Source organism: Opisthorchis viverrini (genome assembly GCF_000715545.1).
Source record: "Opisthorchis viverrini unplaced genomic scaffold opera_v5_4, whole genome shotgun sequence".
Lineage (NCBI taxonomy): Eukaryota > Metazoa > Platyhelminthes > Trematoda > Opisthorchiida > Opisthorchiidae > Opisthorchis > Opisthorchis viverrini.
This window is the reverse complement of record NW_008751660.1, coordinates 3,757,280-3,776,067: the sequence shown is the minus strand read 5'-3', so window position 1 is coordinate 3,776,067 and position 18,788 is coordinate 3,757,280. Positions and strand designations below refer to the sequence as shown.

General features: G+C 41.5%; 1 protein-coding gene across 1 annotated transcript in view; it reads left to right on the top strand.

Moving 5' to 3' along the window:
- T265_00463 (hypothetical protein) overlaps nucleotides 1–15,755 on the top strand; it is a gene marked incomplete at both ends in the record, with an annotated part of 58,595 nt that extends 42,840 nt beyond the window's left edge. The window contains 10 exons of the mRNA XM_009164236.1: nucleotides 378–455; nucleotides 1,901–1,990; nucleotides 3,192–3,380; nucleotides 4,173–4,251; nucleotides 7,261–7,346; nucleotides 8,785–8,853; nucleotides 8,951–9,082; nucleotides 12,033–12,381; nucleotides 13,713–14,014; nucleotides 15,215–15,755. Coding sequence (XP_009162500.1) covers nucleotides 378–455; nucleotides 1,901–1,990; nucleotides 3,192–3,380; nucleotides 4,173–4,251; nucleotides 7,261–7,346; nucleotides 8,785–8,853; nucleotides 8,951–9,082; nucleotides 12,033–12,381; nucleotides 13,713–14,014; nucleotides 15,215–15,391 — 1,551 coding nt within the window. The remainder of the gene's footprint in view (nucleotides 1–377; nucleotides 456–1,900; nucleotides 1,991–3,191; nucleotides 3,381–4,172; nucleotides 4,252–7,260; nucleotides 7,347–8,784; nucleotides 8,854–8,950; nucleotides 9,083–12,032; nucleotides 12,382–13,712; nucleotides 14,015–15,214) is intronic.
- Between the last annotated feature and the right edge of the window lie 3,033 nt (nucleotides 15,756–18,788).

Sequence of the window (18,788 nt, the reverse complement as noted above, 5' to 3'; positions counted from 1 at the left end):
TATATATATATATATATATATATATATATATATAAAATCATACCGGCATTGCGGAAAGTCTCCAGCCACAATTTTATTCTGAATCTGTTGATCCACGCTATGTTAATGATCCTTCACACAGATGAGGTAAAACATGCGCATCAGAAATTGGAGCAATCTCTCCTACTAAAATTCCTCTGTTGATTTCATTATCTTTCTGTGGTTTGGGTAGTCTTTCTTCTTCTTACTGTTATATGAAGCTTAATCAGATGCGCAAATTGTAAAGTCTCTATCTCTGTCGTATGTGTGATGGGGCTTATTTGACCCATCCATAGGGTTTCGTTCCTGTATCACCATCATTTTTTCGTTACTTGATTACTACATCTGAATCTTCTTAGCTTTATGACCACATCAATTCCTACGGACTTGGGCCAAGTTTTCGTGCGCCTGAAGACGCGACGAGCAAATGCCATGTGGTGAGTTCTGTAGGCATTGTCCAGTAAACTTGAAAATTACTGTTTAACTCGGTGTCAAAGGTGCTGCCACTCTGTTGGATAACCACTGATGGGCATCGTTTGGATACACATACCATTGTCTAGCTGTCGTTCGTCTTTCAGAGGAACTTCAGATATGCTGTCAAAACTGGGACTTTTCTGACGACTACTCTCACTTTCATCTTCCATCATATAAGCCGTTTACATTAACCAGGGAGCAAAGCGAGTCAGTTCGGTCACTCAAGTGGGAATATTCCCACTTCACTGTTCCTTGGCGCTCTATTTATTTCATTTTTTGAAAACGGCCATCTTGCTGAAGTCCAATAGAATCAAATTTTAATACCGGGTATCTGGAAGTGTCCCCTGGTATTTTTATAGTCGTAACCCATATTTGGATGCATTACATTACCCATTGTCACAAAAGTACCTTGTTGATCGGTTCCTTTTTCCAACGGGACAAAACATACGTTTAAAGCCACACACTTTGCTTCGAAAACAGACATTTTTGAAATAGCAGAGTCTATGAGTGGTATTTAACGTGCATGGGCTTAGTATATCCGCTGTTACTGCCTTATGGTTCACTTACACTATTCAGCATATTCATCATCTTCACGTACAACCAAATTTATAACGCTTGCTAAGACCTGGTGAGGTTCAACCATTTATCGTCTCGATAAAGCAGTTTGATATACTTAATACATTACTCATAAGGTTGCTGAAAATTTCTCAAGTGCATTTTGCTATTTTTATACACCTTTGATTTGGACGAACATTAGTATAAACCGACGCTCATGAATCATTATATTTTCGAAACCCTAAATTTTCCCGTGACAATAGTGATTTTATTTCCCACAGCTAAATTTCAGGCAAGTAATAAACTCAAGTTGGAGTTTTGTTAGTCTTTATCCCTAAACGAGTTTTGCCTTGGTGCTTTGCTCCATTGAAATGTTGGTTTAAAAATAATGAGCAACTCGAACTCATACGCATTATTAGCATCAGCATCAGAGACAAACATAAGCGTTGAAACTGATGTTTCACTGCCGTACGACGATGAAGCTCACTTGATTATACCTAAAGCCTTAAGGTCACTAAGTGGAGCATAAGAGTGGATGAGGTAGGAACCTGACGCTTGTTTTTCTTAAGCATTCTGAGGTGCCTGCACCTCTAAGCGCTCGATCCAACAATCTGGAGATATAAGCACGACAATTCGCGGGAAAGTACTGTTGTCGATGTACGACATTTCAACACATGGCCGAGCCACTGTAGTGTGTGTGTACTGCCATCGGATGTATGTTTCATAGTCATTTTAGGTGATGACTTCAATATCTTGCTCAGCTGAACTCAGTCGTTAGGAGCACCGAATGACCAAGCTCAGATGTTTCTCTCTACTATGTATAATTGTGAGAAATCACTGAATATTCCAACAGGTGGTGACGGAGCTGACAAAAATATCGAATCCGGAATTCAGTGGATTGGCTGATGAAGTTCGCTACCTGCTGAGACTTCCACATCTCCGAGTGAGTGAAGCTAACTTACTATAACCTTTTGTTAGCTTCAATCATGCTACTGTCAGCATATCATTTTGCACAAAAACGGTATTATGTTTCAAGATGTACTGAGAAAATGTTCAGGTTTTCTTCTCACGGTTAGTGGAGTGCGTACTGGATGGCCTTGGCAATTCAGGTCAGCGTTTAGTACCATTATTCTTTTGGCAGAACAGCGCTGTTTCGGAAAACGGCAGCCACCATAACCTTCCCACTGTTAACAAATTTGTTAACACGTGACCTCCCTACCTTTGGTAACTTTGTTTATGAAAAATAATAAATAATAATAAATGTAAAGTGAGTGGGAAACATGCACTTCATCATCAGTCTTGAAACCATAAAGAAAACGAAGGCTTTCCACAGCTGTGTCACATTAAAGCGCAAAAAACGTCAGTCCTTAGTTTTCCATTGATACTTATTGGATTGTTGAAAACTCGTCAACAGTTCATTGCGGATCCACTTTTTAGGAGCAGATGCAGTCCGTAGAGTGGCGCCAACCTTATTTAGTTCTTGACCACATTTTTGGCATATCCCCAAATTAATCTTGCTCTGGTTAACCTGCTTTTGGGGAGATGATTACATAATTTCCGGAGATTGTCAGGGTTTGATTTGCGGCGTGTATCCATTTCCTGATAACAGTTCATTGTGGTTAGCTGGCGTAATGCTCACTGTTTGTAAGCAGCTATGTAAACTACCATACATAATTTACTAGTTTCTGTTTCAAGCCAACTCAGCTAAACTTGGCAACAGTTGATATGAGACTCACCTGTCTCTAGCATTAGGGGCACAGGGCTTAACATCTACAGTGAGCATCACAAATTTTGGGCATTTTTGGTGCAAAGACCTGTGTGATTCTGTACAGCATATGATCGCGAAACTTTCCGAATCAAATCCTGGAAGGACATGCCCGCTGTTGGTCTTATCCATTCTATGTTTACAGTGTGATACTTTTTTTTAGCAAGCTACGCACTTCTGCGTTCATGATTCATGATATTCTGCTCTTTAGAATCAAGGCGTTTGCGCACTGTGAACAATTTGAGCTTCTCCTATGGTGTCTTGTAGTTGAAGTACTGCCATTTTCAGTTCTACTTTAGGTATTTATAACTCTGAATATTTTAGACAGAGTGAGTATATTCGAGCAACACTCATTCCTTGTAATATACTCCGATCACAGGGTCTCCTTCAAACCCACGATGTAGTTGCTCATGAGGTTTATAGTTCTGACGCCCTTCGGATCACCCCTCCTCCACTTTCGTCTTTCCTGAACGGAGATGATGATGACGAACAACTGGAAACAGACGTTGAACCTCACGTGACTCGGGTGCGACTAGTACAGTTCCAGAAGAACACAGATGAACCGATGGTGAGTTCATATTTTCAGCGTGTAAACACTCTAGGATACTTACAAAATGCTGCACTGAAAATAAAATTATTTTATAGTAAACTACTGTGAACTTTGGCTCTGCTACCGCAGTTCGTTTGGTTAAGGTTGGTCTACTGGTGCATGTTCAGTTAGTTTTGTTTTCAATCCGCCCATCGTTGTTTTGCGCCTAGATTCACGTATCTCCTAGTCGGATAGTCTCCCAGTTCGGTCCGTAAGACAGATTGTTCATAAACCTGATTCATCTTCATCATCGGCAGCATGATATCAGTGTTCAACACCGATGCTTCACTGCCGTATAACCACGAGTTATTTGAAGCCTTATTGTAAAGAAAAGAGCAAAGGTGGACGGGGGCATTCAAATGAAACTTTTGAAGTTCCCCGCAAACCTCTTAAATGGTAAACACAAAACCTAAGAAAAAGCCATTCGAGCTAATTAGCCAAGCTTCCTGCGCTTGTCGTTACATAGGTTCAATAATTGAGCCACTTCAATCCAGGTTTGTAATGAACGAATGTAATAAGATCATTAGTGAAATTTTTAAACAAACATCAATGAACCAAATCTGCAACATTCACGGTTGAACCGAAAGTCTAGTTGGATCACACCAGCGTGCGGAAGTAAACAAAAGGAATCAGAGGTCATATACCTCGGCGCTGATGCACAATTCAGATGGCTGACGTCTGAGACATGTTGAAGTTGTTTGGAAACTTATACAAAGGTGGTAACAGGTATATGTTTTTTAGGAGTTGTTTGTTACTGTTTTTCCATTACAGGGTATCACACTCAAGATGAATGACGAAGGTCGATGTATTGTGGCGAGAATAATGCACGGTGGAATGATTCACAGACAAGGTAACTGAAGTACGGTTTTCTGACAACATTTTATGATGGTCGTGGTGATTTGTGTACTCTGGGACTGGAAAGCTTTCCGAATGTGAATAACGGTTTTATGTCGGTACCCATATCGTCCTGAAATAACATCCCTGTTCCCTTGTAACGACAACAAACGCAAGTACTCAGGTTGATATTTTGGTTAGCCGCTTGGTAAATGACAGCGTCTGGAAAGTCATAGGTTGCTTAGGTTTTTGTAAAACGTTTTTCGCCAAGGGCACCAGGCTGAAGTTTAAAGACGCAGATCATTTAAAATCCTTGTCGCGTCCGTGTATACGAATCATACATCTGAGGAAGGAAGATATATTTTCTTTCCATAAGTGTCACGGTGGCTGGGCATGAAGTGTACAGGCAATCTTTGAGCTCTGCAAATGTTGTTCTTTGAAAGAAGCAGGAATATTTGCACAAAAGTTAAAAAAAGCCCAAAGATTTTTCATCTCTGTGTTCTCCGTTTCATCTATTTATTCGGGAAAATTGTTTGTTACCAATAATTACAAGGGGCATTGAACACCGTAGGATTTCGATGATTCAACTTGCCTGCAACCCTGAGAGCGCGATATGTGTTGGGCCAATGACAGCTCGACTGGCATTATCTGGGAATAAATATGTATCAAATTTCAACCAGCGTGGTTACACGGTACTAACTGTTCTGTCTTACCTTGCATTCAAAAATAGTTGCTTGATCTCTTGGTCTTGCTTCCATCCATTTATCGTCGTCTGGATAAGCTGCTCCAAAATCCCAACTTCGCTAACTAACCACCAACAGTTGTTACCCATTGTCATTCAATCAGATCTTTTAATCTTTTTGGGGCTTTTCGGCATTGCCTGTGCCCCTTTCAGTTGAAGACTGTCGACCCCAGAAGTTGGTGCTTCAACATAGAAATTACCTGTATGACTTTAGGTGTCACATTTATTTTAAAACTTGTTCATTTTCTTCAGTGAATGCGTCCTTCACGTTGTTCTCGCACCTGATAACTAGTTTGATTAAAGTGGCTTCGAGTAGTCTGATTGATGTTGGATGCCATTTTTTGTGGATTTACTTGGGCATCCACGGGGGCTTGAACCACTAGCTCATGCTGTGTGTGCATTAATTTTAAGGTTGCCGTACGCGAGCGGTCCTGAGACGCATGCGGTCTGCATCGGTAAAATGTTGTTTCTCTAACAAAGCACGCCTTTGTTTCATTTTCTGGCTGATCAGCACAATTCCGAGTTTTCCGCATTGCTGTTTTTTGCACCATCATTTACTCCGTTGCTGTAAAACTATGAGACGGCTCCTACCGCCAGCTTTCAATGAAAGCATTTCACTCTACACTATCTTACTATAACTATTTTCGAAGCGAAAGTGCCAGGTTCTTAAAATAACACTCAGCTATGCTTCTTCTCATGTTTACTTCCTTGAGTGTATCAGGTTTCGCGAATCGCTTTCTCTTCAAGTGGTTTATAGTTCCAGGATTCGTCTGTTGAAGGACATCACCACTTTACTACAACATTTTGCGGTGTGTTCGGTGGTTGCACCCTCCTCTTTGTACTGTGTACTTCACCAACATCATTCGGGTTACCTTTTTAACGTGGATTGATCGTCCGGTTGTACTTTCGACTGTCATTCTTCTTACACAAGGCGTGACAGTTTCCGAAATTGATGCCACTAGGTTGATTGAAGTCCAGTGTAAGTGACTGGAGTTTGCCGAAGCTCATAAACAGTGAATAGAAGATTCCTCGTAAAAAATCAACGTATTGACGCGTCAGTTATGCTAGCTATCCCTCCATGTCACAGCTATTTGCTGACTCTTCAAGTCTTCGGTGAACGAAACTTTGGCAGCTGTGACCGCTGCGCAGCAAGCATGCGGTTTGTTTTACAGCTGATGATGATGATGTTTATGGTGATGCATATTTGATGCTTTTTTTTACCTCTGTTCGGTTCGGAATTGCATCAGTGTCTGTTGACCACTTTTTTACTGATGTCGAAAGTGATAGCGCAGAAGTACAGTGCAACTCGAATTTGACATTCCTCTTGTCCGTGGTAATCTAATTTCTGTGCACAGTAATCGATCCCAAGACAAAACCATTATGCTCTCTGGAGACATCAATATTTTCCTCTTTCTGCAGTCGTATGCCTTTCCACGATGACACATTTCCCAGCGTCTTTCTGTAAATAGGGCTTTAAGTTTAATAAAACTTCGATAAAATTTAGCGGGCGATAAGTTTCTGTGAATGCTTTTATTCTGTTTCTGGATCGCTGGCTAATGAACAATAAATATCACCATTATTTTTCGCAATTAAGAGTAAACAACTCAGGAAATGTGATAGTTGAATACAAATACCGTAATGTTCATGCATCATTAATCCGATGTGAACCAAAATTTGTTATTAATGAGGTGGAGTTCGTAGTTCTGATAATAGAACTCCTCAAAATGCATGTGATACTACGAGAGGAATCCTAAAATGAAACCGTTCTTTGTACTTGGAGGTACACCGCAACAGCATGAGGCACAAGTAAGTGGGTGAAAATTTTGCAGCTACTGACCGATGTGGTTGTCCTCTATCTGATTTACACGCCATCGATGCACTGTGATCGGTTCTTCGACCGGTTTTGTGGAAATACAGATGAGGAGAGGTCGCAAACGGTTTACCGATGTCTACAGCAGCTGGTGCCAACCATCGTCCATCAAAGTTGGATCAGTGAATTTTCTGCACTCTGTGAGTGTTATCACGGGGCATTCTGGAAGCCATCGTGGAGGCCAATATTGGGTAGCCATAAAATCGTTTTCGGGTTGTAGCTAGTGGAAAATGTGCGTACACCGTATCCCATATAAGATGGTTATTCACCCTGGCTTCACAGGGTCGAAAATCTTGTCCTCCGGACGACGGCAATCTTGTAGCGTTCAGAGGCATTTGTAAAACTTATGCTACTGTAATAATTGATTTGGAAGTGTGCGATTTTTTTCAAGTTGTTCTTCAATCCACTTTAAGGGACCTTGCATGTTGGAGATGAACTTCGGGAAATCAACGGAGCACCTGTAGCTGGAAGATCTGTTGAACATCTTCAGCGTATTCTGGTGAGTTTCTGGCCCGAACGAGTGACCTCAAGGTTTCCTTGTACTTTGTTTATTATTCGCTCATATTATTGGCGGAGTTTAAGCAGTAAAAAAGAGCAACACTCTTAACTGTCTTCAGATGTCGATGGCCTCATAAAATATATGACGACTGGCAAATTAGTTGGCTGTCACTTCGTTCTCATGCACAATTACTTCCAAAATTCATCGTTGGTATCAAGAATATGATGTATCCTAAACTAAAATTACTTGATCTGAGTATTCTGTCTATATCGGAATTCAGTTCTGCAGGCAGAATTCATTCCAGTTTGATTCTCATGCACAATATCGGCTTGGTCTAATGTGACTCCGTTCAGTATAAATTAATTAGTTTAAGCAACGACCTGATCCGCACTTGAACGGTAGATAAAGTGATAATAATAATAAGTATTCGTTCAGCTGTCGCACCCTTTCGGTGCCTAACTGCCATGCCATCCGAAGTAAGCACGAGGGTTGGGGTACTGCCAGGTTGCCCAAGCCTAGACAGGGGAAGTCGAGAGGCAAATGTCGGATTCGAACCACGGACCCTCCGGTCAGTAAATTCGCGCTCTAACCCCTTGAGCCATCTCGCCCCCAGATAAGGTGATAAGTGCACAGAAGTAGAACTGTGATAGACCATGTTTTGTGGGGGAATTAGAAAAGCCCCACTCTACGCACCAACAACTGTTAATGAGGAACGATATGTTAATGCTTTAGAGTTTTGCTTCCAAGAATCTCCAAAGCAAAAAATCTCTGCAACGTTTCTCTCAAACTAATCTCCTTGCTTGCCAGTATCGGTTGGTTGGACATCGCTACAAGCACAGACAGTATTTATTCACTCAAGCACATGACGCTTTTGGTTCGGGGCAACAATGCTTGATCAATCCAGCAATCCTTGTGTAGTCCAAACATTTGTGTCAAAAAGCTACGTCAAAATTTCATTCACACGAAAAACCAGTATCCCATTCATTGTGATGTGCAATTTTCCTCCGCTGGAGCGTATTTACCGTGTGGACATCAAAACTGGATTTAAGTAGTGCTGATGACCTATTTCTGATCATGGGCAAACTGGTCTTGCTCGATGTAGGCTTCTCTGAGCAGTTCTATATTTTGCTTCCGGAAATCACAAGGGTGATATGATGCCCAAAATCCTACTAACCTGTATCCCCCATATCGATGTTGGTGCCTCTGACTTTGACAAAAATAACAGCGATTTGGTTGTTCGTGTAATTTCTGAGCGTCGCAGCAACACTGCCTGCCTTGAAAAGCATACATATGCTTGTCTTTTTGTCTTTATAAACCACAAATCAGAATATCCCCTACCTACATCAAAGGTGATTATGATCAGAACGTTCGCTTATTCATGACTTTCAACCTCAGTGCCACCTTTAATTTGTTTTCTGTATTCTTTCCAAACCAAAAGCGTGACGCACGAGGTAGCGTAAGTTTGAAAATCGTGCCAAGTTATCGAACCAACCCTGTTCAGTGTGAGGTAAGTTGAACACTACAAATTTCCTGGTCTCTGTTCCTAAAACCTGTTTGTTCTTTTCTAACTATGCGACATTATTTTTCTTATTTAATTCACATAGATTTACGTACGAACTATGTTTGACTATAATCCGGAGGAAGATGACCTCATACCATGTCCGCAGGCGGGCGTTCGCTTCCAAGTCGGAGATATTTTGCAGATAATCAGCAAAGATGATCATAACTGGTGGCAGGTGAGCTACGGATAAGTGTGCCTCTGTGGCGAGCTCCAATCAATTTTGCAATCCTTCTTACATCTGTTTTTTTCACAAACTCTTGGCTTGTACAAAAGCGTGTCCTACAAATTTTATTTACTCACCTTCAGACAGGTATCACTGTGTACTATCCATTTGGTTAGCAGCACCGATCTGTTGCCGTTTTTTTCAACAGTATCCTTCTAGGCATGTCTTTACTCGACTGCTGTATCGGTGAAAAGAAGAAGGCCTTCGCTGCGGAGTTGTTATTCGGAAAGTGCCAACTGACCGGTTACAGACCATTGAACAGGGAAGCAAAACTCTAATCTGCACCTTAGTTACAAAAACTGGACACAGATCTTCTCCCGAACGAGTCTTCCTGGAGATTCATTGACCCCAATCATTCGTCGGTCAAATCCAAGCAAATGTTACAAAGTGGCGCCGCGAATTCCGCAACAGAATTCCCTTTTTCAATCGACACAAAGCGAAATTCTACGAACAGCACATACTACTCGCGTGCCTCCCGATCAGTAGTATCACCGTTACATCGGTATGGTACGGCAACTTGGTATGGCATCTAGGGTGCTGCCACTTCGACACAGCGCTAGAGTTGCGTATCTTGTATCACTGTGGTTTTTCCCCCAAGGTGTAGGACAAAGAATGCATCTCAATCATACATAATCCTTGGACCTATATAGGTGGAGGAGATAATGATCAGCTTTGTGAAAATATGAGTGAACCTAGCACTCGGATTCGACCTATCTAATAACCCAACAAACATATGCACTTTTGCTAGAATCGTATCCAGTGGTCTGTGAAACGTAGTCCAGACAGGTGCGATCCTGGAGTTTCCGTCAACCTTCTGTTCTAATTTAATCCAAATTGTACACAATTCGCGAAATACACGCATTTGCAAACTAATTTAGTTTTAACGCGAGACTCAAATGAATCCCAGCTGAATATCATAGACGAGAAATTCAGCTGAAATTCGGTTGAGTCTTCCGTTGAAACCAAATTAATTTAAAAATATGCATTTTTCAAGTAGATCAGAGTTTGGAGAATTATATTTGCAAGTTTATGGGCAATGCAGGCTAGACTTTTTGAGGCTAAGTTCATTCAACCTGGTGGTCTTCAGTCCGATACCTTGTATTTGGTCTGACAGCACAGATGTTTTATAATCTGACCTCTTTTTTGCATCAATGAGCACACCATACAGAATTGACTTGAGACAAAAAGGTTGCAAAATGCAATATTGGCAATTTAACCGTATCAAATAATCTGATGTACCTCTTCATGCGATTTTGCCCCAAAACTTGAGTGAAAGGGTAAACCGAGTAGCTGAGTGGGCATACTTGTCTTATTTGTACAACTTGTTTCTTCTGGACATATTCAACCAGTGAAAGGTGAGTTCAAGTGACCCCGGGTAACAAATACGCATGGTTAGGTTCGCCACCTGTAACCATAAGCCAGCGGGCCAGGGATGGTGCCTTTGTTGATGTTAAAGTACTACATCTCAGAAATATTTGTTCTACTACGTCAATCATCTACTCTTGTCTTGGAGGATTGAGAGTCTCTAGAACAACTTCAATACCCAAAACTTGTCATTCTATGGACCCACATCCAATTTCATACACTTGTTGAAAATGCTGGAGCGACTACCGCTCGAGATCATGAAGCATCCACTGAATATCAATTTTTATATAAGATGCGTAGTTCCGCTACGGATGCACTAGTCTGTCTTTATCAGAATTCTGGAGGACGTAGACACCAGAAAGTCTTCCAGTTCATCGACTGTTCTTGTTGTGTAGACGTTATGGGCGAGACGTCGAAGGAACCCCTTCTGTCCCCATTATACATCTACCTCACCGATCGCAGGCAGTACATCATACTGGCGGAAAGATGTTGAAGGCTCTCACCAACGAATTTAAGATGTCCTAAGGAGCTGTTTTGTCTCTGTTTGTGTTGGCTTTCTGCACAAACTATTTGAGGCGTCACAAATAGTGCATCAAGATAAAAATGTGCGGACGACACGGGTTGGCAGCGCATATTCTACACTAGTGAGTGCCTGTTTGTTTAAGCAGCACTTTGGCTTTGCTGTACACCTTAACCCATTCAAATGCATCTGGATTATGTTCATTATGTTCAGACTAAGGCGTTTTAGTCATATTGAGTTTATTTGACCTATTGTGGCCCAAATTACCATCAATGGCTGTCCACTGTCTCTGACTAACTGTATAAAATATCTTGGTGTAATGATCCTCTGTCACACAGCAAAGGTCGAAGACTGGGTTGTTTCAGACGAATAGCTTCTCCCTAAGTATTAGTGGTTCGCTTGTTCAGGACTTTAACATTATTACCACGTTGTATATTATTTTTTACTGTTCACTCGTCGTTTTAAGCGGGTTGCTGAAAAGAGATTCTATTGTCAACCGGTGGATTCAGCGTACAGTAACATTCCCCGTAGGTTTCTTGCAGGTATCTTAACTATGAGACATACGAGTGTTTGTACAAATTTCCTTACGATATCTGACCCATTATATTCACATATAATCAACGGCCGCCCGAAACACCGATTGCATTGCTCTATTTTAAAGCAGCATATAAAAACGCTGTGGTCGTTGGCTTGTTCGCTGAGCTGGGCAATTCGATTGCAAACGTTTCATCACCAATCGAGGTGAAATCATCAGTGCGTTATTGTGGAGCGTAGTAGTGCGTAGCGGTGGGTTGGTGGTTGTGCACAACCTCCAGTTTTTTCCCAGGTTGCTCATTCAGTTTTGTCTCCAGAGTAGAATAGTTTGTCTGAAAATCCGCCAACAGCGACGAGTATAGAAAACTGTTTTGTCTTGTCTATTAATAGAGATAAACCACTGAAAAATCAGTCTCTCATATGCCTGACAATTCATAATCGGTCATGTAACAGAAATGTATCTTCTATTATTCCTTCCTTTAGGCCAGGCTCTGGGGTACTGACTACCACTCACCAGCTGGTCTAGTTCCAAGTCCAGAACTTCACGAATGGCGTATGGCAAATAAGCCAGTGGAAAATAATCCTGTAGGTGAAAACGTATACTGTGGCTCATGGTTCAGTCGCAAGCGACGACAGGCCAGAGAGAAATATCGTCTTAAGCACTCGGCTGTCTACGATCAATTAGATCTAGTCACCTACGAGGAGGTTGTGCGGCTGCCTCAGTTTCGCCGGCGTACACTCGTATTACTCGGAGCACATGGAGTTGGACGTAGACACATTAAAAACTGCCTCATACAGTCTGCTCCGGATCGGTTTGCATATCCAGTCCCACGTGAGTTGGATGTTATTAATGAATCAAGTTTGCTGGCGTAAGCTAATTTTTTCGCTCTATTTGGTAACCGTTTTGGCTAACTATTTTGTATCCTTCATTCCGTAGGGCGCAGTAACTTTTAATGCTTTCGACTGGTGGTAGTCTGACCGAAGGCATGCTGGGACACTGTTCCACGATATGGTATCGTACTTATAGTTTTCATTAAAGTCCCTGTAAATGATACTCCGGCAGACAAGTTCAGACGTCCTTAAGCCTCAGTAAAACAGTTCCCCATCCCGGGATTCTTGAGACGGTGCAATAACACGTAATAAAAAAATATTCCGCCATCCTATTGAACGACATAGAAATGTGGCTCCCGTCAAATGTTGTTTGAGTAAATGGGCTCAGTAAAAAAAGGAGACTGAATGTGTCGGGTATCCTCTCAAAATTTCCACACAGATGACCTGTCAGATGAATTTCGCTTAGTGCGACTGAGGACATTCATCAGCTTGAACAGCAACTCCCTAGGTATCTCTTTGGTGGGATGTCATAATCAGCCACCCGCTTCTGGTTTCATATTATGTGAAATGGGCATAATGCATAATCGTATTCTTGCAGCAAGGATATGAATACAAGCATGAAGACCTTGGGCTATTGTCCGTGAATGTTTACTCGCTTTCACAGCAAAGTTGAATGGATCATGATTCGCAGAAAAACGCGACCACATTCGGGTGGTGACGGTTGATTAACATTTTTAGGCTACCGAAAACCGTAGATTGTTTCATATGTTACAATTTCATTTTTTGACGAAGCATCATTCCCCATTTATGACGTTTTGGTTATTTACTTGAACTGCTTTTCTTTGTAACCGGACTGTGCGTCAGATTAGTTTGAACAATTCTTCCGAGATGCTTTATTTCAACTTCTCCACTTCGAAACATCTCACTGCTTTTTCAAATTTTTCATTTGGCCGTGTGATACTACGCATATTATATTCAGGTACGAAGAACAAAGTTACTTCAAAAGCCTCGAACAAGCTTTAGGCGAACATTGCTTTTATTGAATCTGGAGTCCGAACAGAGAGGGAGTCCCATGCCTGTTTGTTTTCCTACTCGCCTATTAGGGTAAGCTAGGAATCTTGAATCAAAGTGCTGAAATTAACGCCTTTCGTCGTTCTCTTAACAGGAAAGTCAATTTACCACACTTGTTATTTCAAGATTCTCCTGAAAGGCAATACAAGAACTTTGTTTCAGGATGTTGTAGTTGATTTCACCAAAATTTGTTCGCGACTGGCTGTTACAAGCACCCATATCCAAGCGCATTTTCTTTTCTACTTTATATCTGTCACATAGATACTACTCGTGCCCCACGAAAAGACGAAGTCAGTGGTAAGAATTATTATTTTGTGTCGCACGAAGAGATGATGCGTGACATAGCGGCCAATGAATATTTGGAATATGGCACGCACGAGGATGCAATGTATGGCACCAAGTTGGATACTATTCGACAAATCCACGCCGCCGGATTAATTGCTATTCTGGATGTGGAACCACAAGCCTTGAAAGTGCTCCGTACCGCAGAGTTCGCACCTTGTGTCGTATTCATCGCTGCACCCGCCTTACGAGACATGGCCAACGACCAGCACAACCCCAATGTAAGCAGATCGTGCGTAATGTAGTATACTCGGTAGCCCCGAAGTTTGTTTATTGTATTCACCCATTCAATTATCCGTACATTCACTGCGAAATAGTTGCTGGCCAAACTCTCAACCACATTGGGTCAACAACACAGGAACCACGATAATCAGTTGTTCGGTGAATTGGTCAGCTGTAACACCTTTCGGTGCCCTGACTGCCATGCCACACGAAGGAGGCACGGGGGCTGCGATACTACCAGGTTGCTCAAGCCTAGACAGGGGAAGTTGAGAGGCGGAGGTCGGGTTTGAACCACGGACCTTCCGGTCAGTAATTTGGCGCTCTGACCACTTGGACCACGTCGCCCAAGTGGTAATAGGACATTTAATAGGACAGGTACTTTTCACAGACTAGCTTTATGAGGCTGATAGCCGCATTTGAAGTGGCCTTTTTTTAGGTAATCCTGTGGCTCATTATCTATGAACTAAACACTAAAGTGAAACTGGTTTACCGTTTAGGCTGAAGGGAATTATCTTTGCGAACGCTCATTGGATTCCTGCCATGAGTTTTACGTGCTTGTCCACTATCAATGAGTGATTTTCTCGTTTTTCGGAAATTCCACTCGAGTAGTCGTCGATTTTTTTGATTTCCTCAAGAGAACTTGACCGAAATTGGCTGAAAACTAAGGCTCGCTTGTTCTGCATATATTCTTGAAACTTTTGTTTACTTGAAGCTTTTCATCTCCTTATTGGGAGTATTTATTGAAGATAATATCGCCGTATGATGAGTCACTGAATTGCCGAGCTAGAAAAGCTCATTTTAAAACATTGTATCACCGAAAAGGGTGACAGCTTCAGTGCACTTTTGGTCTAATGTGCTGCCAATTTATTTGGTGACGAGGATTCCTTAAGGGCTGTCGTCCAATATAGCTACTGCTACTACCCAGTGACTCGCTGAAATGGAATTTGTCCAGTGGTGTGATAACCACTCAGGTTCACTGCTATCTACTGTGTGGGTGTTCACGTGGCACAAAAAGCCATCCTATTCCGTTGCGAGGACTACCTCCTACTCCAACAGGACGTTTTGGGGAAATTCAAAATTTTCGGAAAGTGACCAGCTCTTATCGCCTTTCTCTGTGTTAGAACATGTGTGTACTTATACCTCCTATTTGGAAATTAACTGCTTACTTTTTGTTTCTCGCACTTATATCCACCACACAGGATGGAAGCTTGGAACGTCTGGCTCGTGAGAGTCAGTTTTTGGAAAACCATTATCGACACTACTTTGACTTGAAGATTGTGAACAATGACATCGAAGTTACGATCCAGCAACTGAAGAGGGCAATTGATGAGTTTCAAACAAATCCCCAATGGATCCCAGTAACATGGGTCTATTAAATTCCACAACCAGCTAGCGCCAACCTAGCACCGACCACGATGTAGGACTTCGGTCAGCTCACTTATCTGTTGGCTCACTACCCCAGTCATATTCTTTCGTGATAAACTGTCTTTGTTGATATATTCACTCATGATTTGCTAATCCTTCTCTTCGACCTGTACAGCTTCCGTTTTGTGTCAGATACTGAGCAGATAACTGAATATCCTTGTATTCAGCGTTGATCTTGATTTGGCTGTCTGAAAAGATCATTTGTTCCCAGTAACTTATTTATCATCTCCTTTCGTTTTTCTTTCGATAGCAGTGTTATTCTTTTCTCAGCTTTACTTCATACTGTCTAATGTAATCAACTAATTGAATAGTGCAAATTGTGATTTTTTGTCGCTGCGTTGTTTACGAATATTCCATCGCTCTACTTTCCCATCTCGGGGAAAGGGCGTCGAAGAATATCTCGAGCAAATTCCCTGCGTTACTCTGTTGCTGTTGCAGTAGCATCAAATCAAATTTATCCAGGTTATAGCATTGCGCGAGTACGCTGGCTGAGTCATCGTCGGATTGACTGACCGTACTTCGTGGTCCATCTGACTATAACGAATTCTCACAATTAGTGGAGGTCTGGAGATGTTCCTTCCGATATAACACCTGTCCAAATCACCAGGACATAAAGTGCAGCTACTCTGAAGGTGCCTATGTAGGGTTCATATCGAGGTCCTCAAAATGACAACTCACAATATTACCCATTCGGTTATCCAGACTGATGTTTCTCGGTGGATACTCGACTTGGATTGGGTTACCCCCCGCTAATACCAACCGTTTCAGTTTGTAACCATATGTTAAGTCGACTGAGACAAAGCTCTGACGTTAAGCAACCAAGAAATACCTTTTCCTGAGCTGCACAAATTGTATAGGTTATAGTTCAACTCCTTCCTAATGACTAACTAACGTAAATTATCGGTGGAGTACGCTCATTATCAATTAATTTTGGTGTTTACTTGGGACCCAACTGAATCTCTCGTATGTGATACTGTTCAAATGAATGTGCTGCACAAAGGGCGCTCTGTGTTTAAACTGGTACGCTATTCGAGATGCCGAAATGTTTCCTTGACGGTACACACTACTCATAAGGTTGTTGAAAACTTTTAGAACCAACAACCGATTTTGCCCTTTTTGGGAGTCATCAAGTGGGTGCAGCGTCTGAGTTGCCTTTGAATAACATACATTTAAAAATTATAAACCAGTATTTAGCTGAATCCCCCGTCAATACCATCTCAGTTTGCAAACAAATGTAGTTCGTCAATTGTGTACAATTTAGTGGATCACAAGATTGACGATAACTCAAGGACTGCAACTATCTAATAACCTCCAGTGACTCCCAAGAAAGACAAATTTTTTGGATCCTGAAGATACTGGTTTCCGGTCTCTTTTGAAGAATGAATTTCTTTGAAGCTGTACAACTGTTTTAATCTGTTGCGCGCCACACCATCTCATCATCCTGGTAACCTTGGTTACTCAGGAAAGATGTATGAGGCGTCCAACACACCACAAGACTAGACAAGACTTAAAATGGAGAACAACCTATTATTTCGCGGACGAGGCCTACTTGTAAGCGGTATCAAAGGACAGAGCACTACTAATGAGGTCAACGGACTTTATCAGATCGACTGAAAATCACGTGACTAAAGAGACATGCGGGCACGTAGTACCCTCTGTCGTTGAGCCTTAGATCCTTGACCTTTTAGAAACGGTCCGAAACTCCAACTCTAAATAAGCCTACATTTTTTAGTCTCTTCGTGTATGCTGCAAATGTACCAAGCCCACCATATTGTAAAATTAGTGACTGCTTGTGGTAGCTATGGTTGTTTACCATTTAGTTTGATGACTGAATCCAGTCGTTAAACAGTGAAATTTGTTACCTGAGGCAGTAAAGTATGGTAACCACTTTAAACTGAACACACCGTAACGAGTTTCAGCTGGGATCCAGGTGGGCCTCTCTATGGAAACAAATTGGTATGCAAACGAATGTACTTGTACGAATTTATTAATGCTACTTCCATTTCAAGACGTTCTAAAAAGCTCAAATTTGTGAGCATAGCTCAATAAGAGCGATGCAATTTAGTAGTTTACAGTGGAAAACACTAGTCTGACTGACGCTTCGTTGGATTTTGGTCTAATTGAATTGGCAAAACCCTGACTTCTACATAATTAAAGTGGGACACAAAGCACTCGATAGTTTAAGGACAAAACCTTATTTTCCTATCAGTCACAACTACCTAAGGTTCATAGATAACAGCGTCTGGTATCTTAGTTTTCCGCCTCACATCAGAGACATACACCTTTGGAACGGTTATTGACTTTCAGAAAATTACGTCAAGTATACCTTGTAATCGGTGTTTAGGCATTGGTTGATCCGGAGGGCCTGTGGTGAGAAAAATCTTATTAGGTTGGGCGTCCAGCAAGTATGTTATCCACGTAGCAAACGTGAAATGCAAGTTGAATTCTACACGTCTGCAATACGTATCAATTAGAGAGTAGTCGTTCAACCGAGACAATAAAAGCCCATGTATCATTATTAGATATATTTTTCAGCTATTCTGTCATCATTTTTACGACCTACATGCGCGCTCTCCATTATCACTCTTTATCTTACGTTCGAGCTCATTTTTAAACACCAGAATTTTCGCTCACTAAGTTGCGACTAACAATCACCGTTTGCCTCCATTAAATGGCATCACAACCAATACTGCTTGTCTGGAATAAGAGATCCTTATACAAGAGATTACTGAAATCAAGTCGCTAGGCTGCGCGTGTACAGAGTCCTGAGTCCTGTGCTACTAATAAGATCCCGACTACAAGATTTAGGGTCTTTGGTTTTGCAATGAAAACTTAATCTGTGTATGAATAAGGATAATCAGTGACTACTGAACTCCGCTGTATCTGAACTACTGAGAGACTGAAAGGCTAAGCTGTCACTTGAAGATGCAGATCTGCAAAGGACAAGCAGAAGTATGTCGTATATAAAGATGTGTTGGCAAAATTTACATATTGTGCCAATTTTTGAGGAAAGCGCCACACCATGTACCGCCTTTGGGTATAAGTGATGACCCTGAGTGAGAGAAATGAGGCGCACTAGTTGACTTCTTGGATAGGAACAAAATACACAATATCACTAACATTATTAGATGGTTCCATTACCTCAATTTAGGTTCAGCTTAAGCTTGCAGCCAATCGTTCTATAGCTCAAACATCTGGAAGGAGTCGCAAGAGGGACTTCCAATCAGTATTTTTATTTACACTGTTATCATAGTAGTCCTCACTATTGCCTAGATTAGTCCGTTTTTTGCAGATGCTTTAGTAATTTTATTGATAACAATGATGATGAACTTGGGGTTTGGGGTGTGT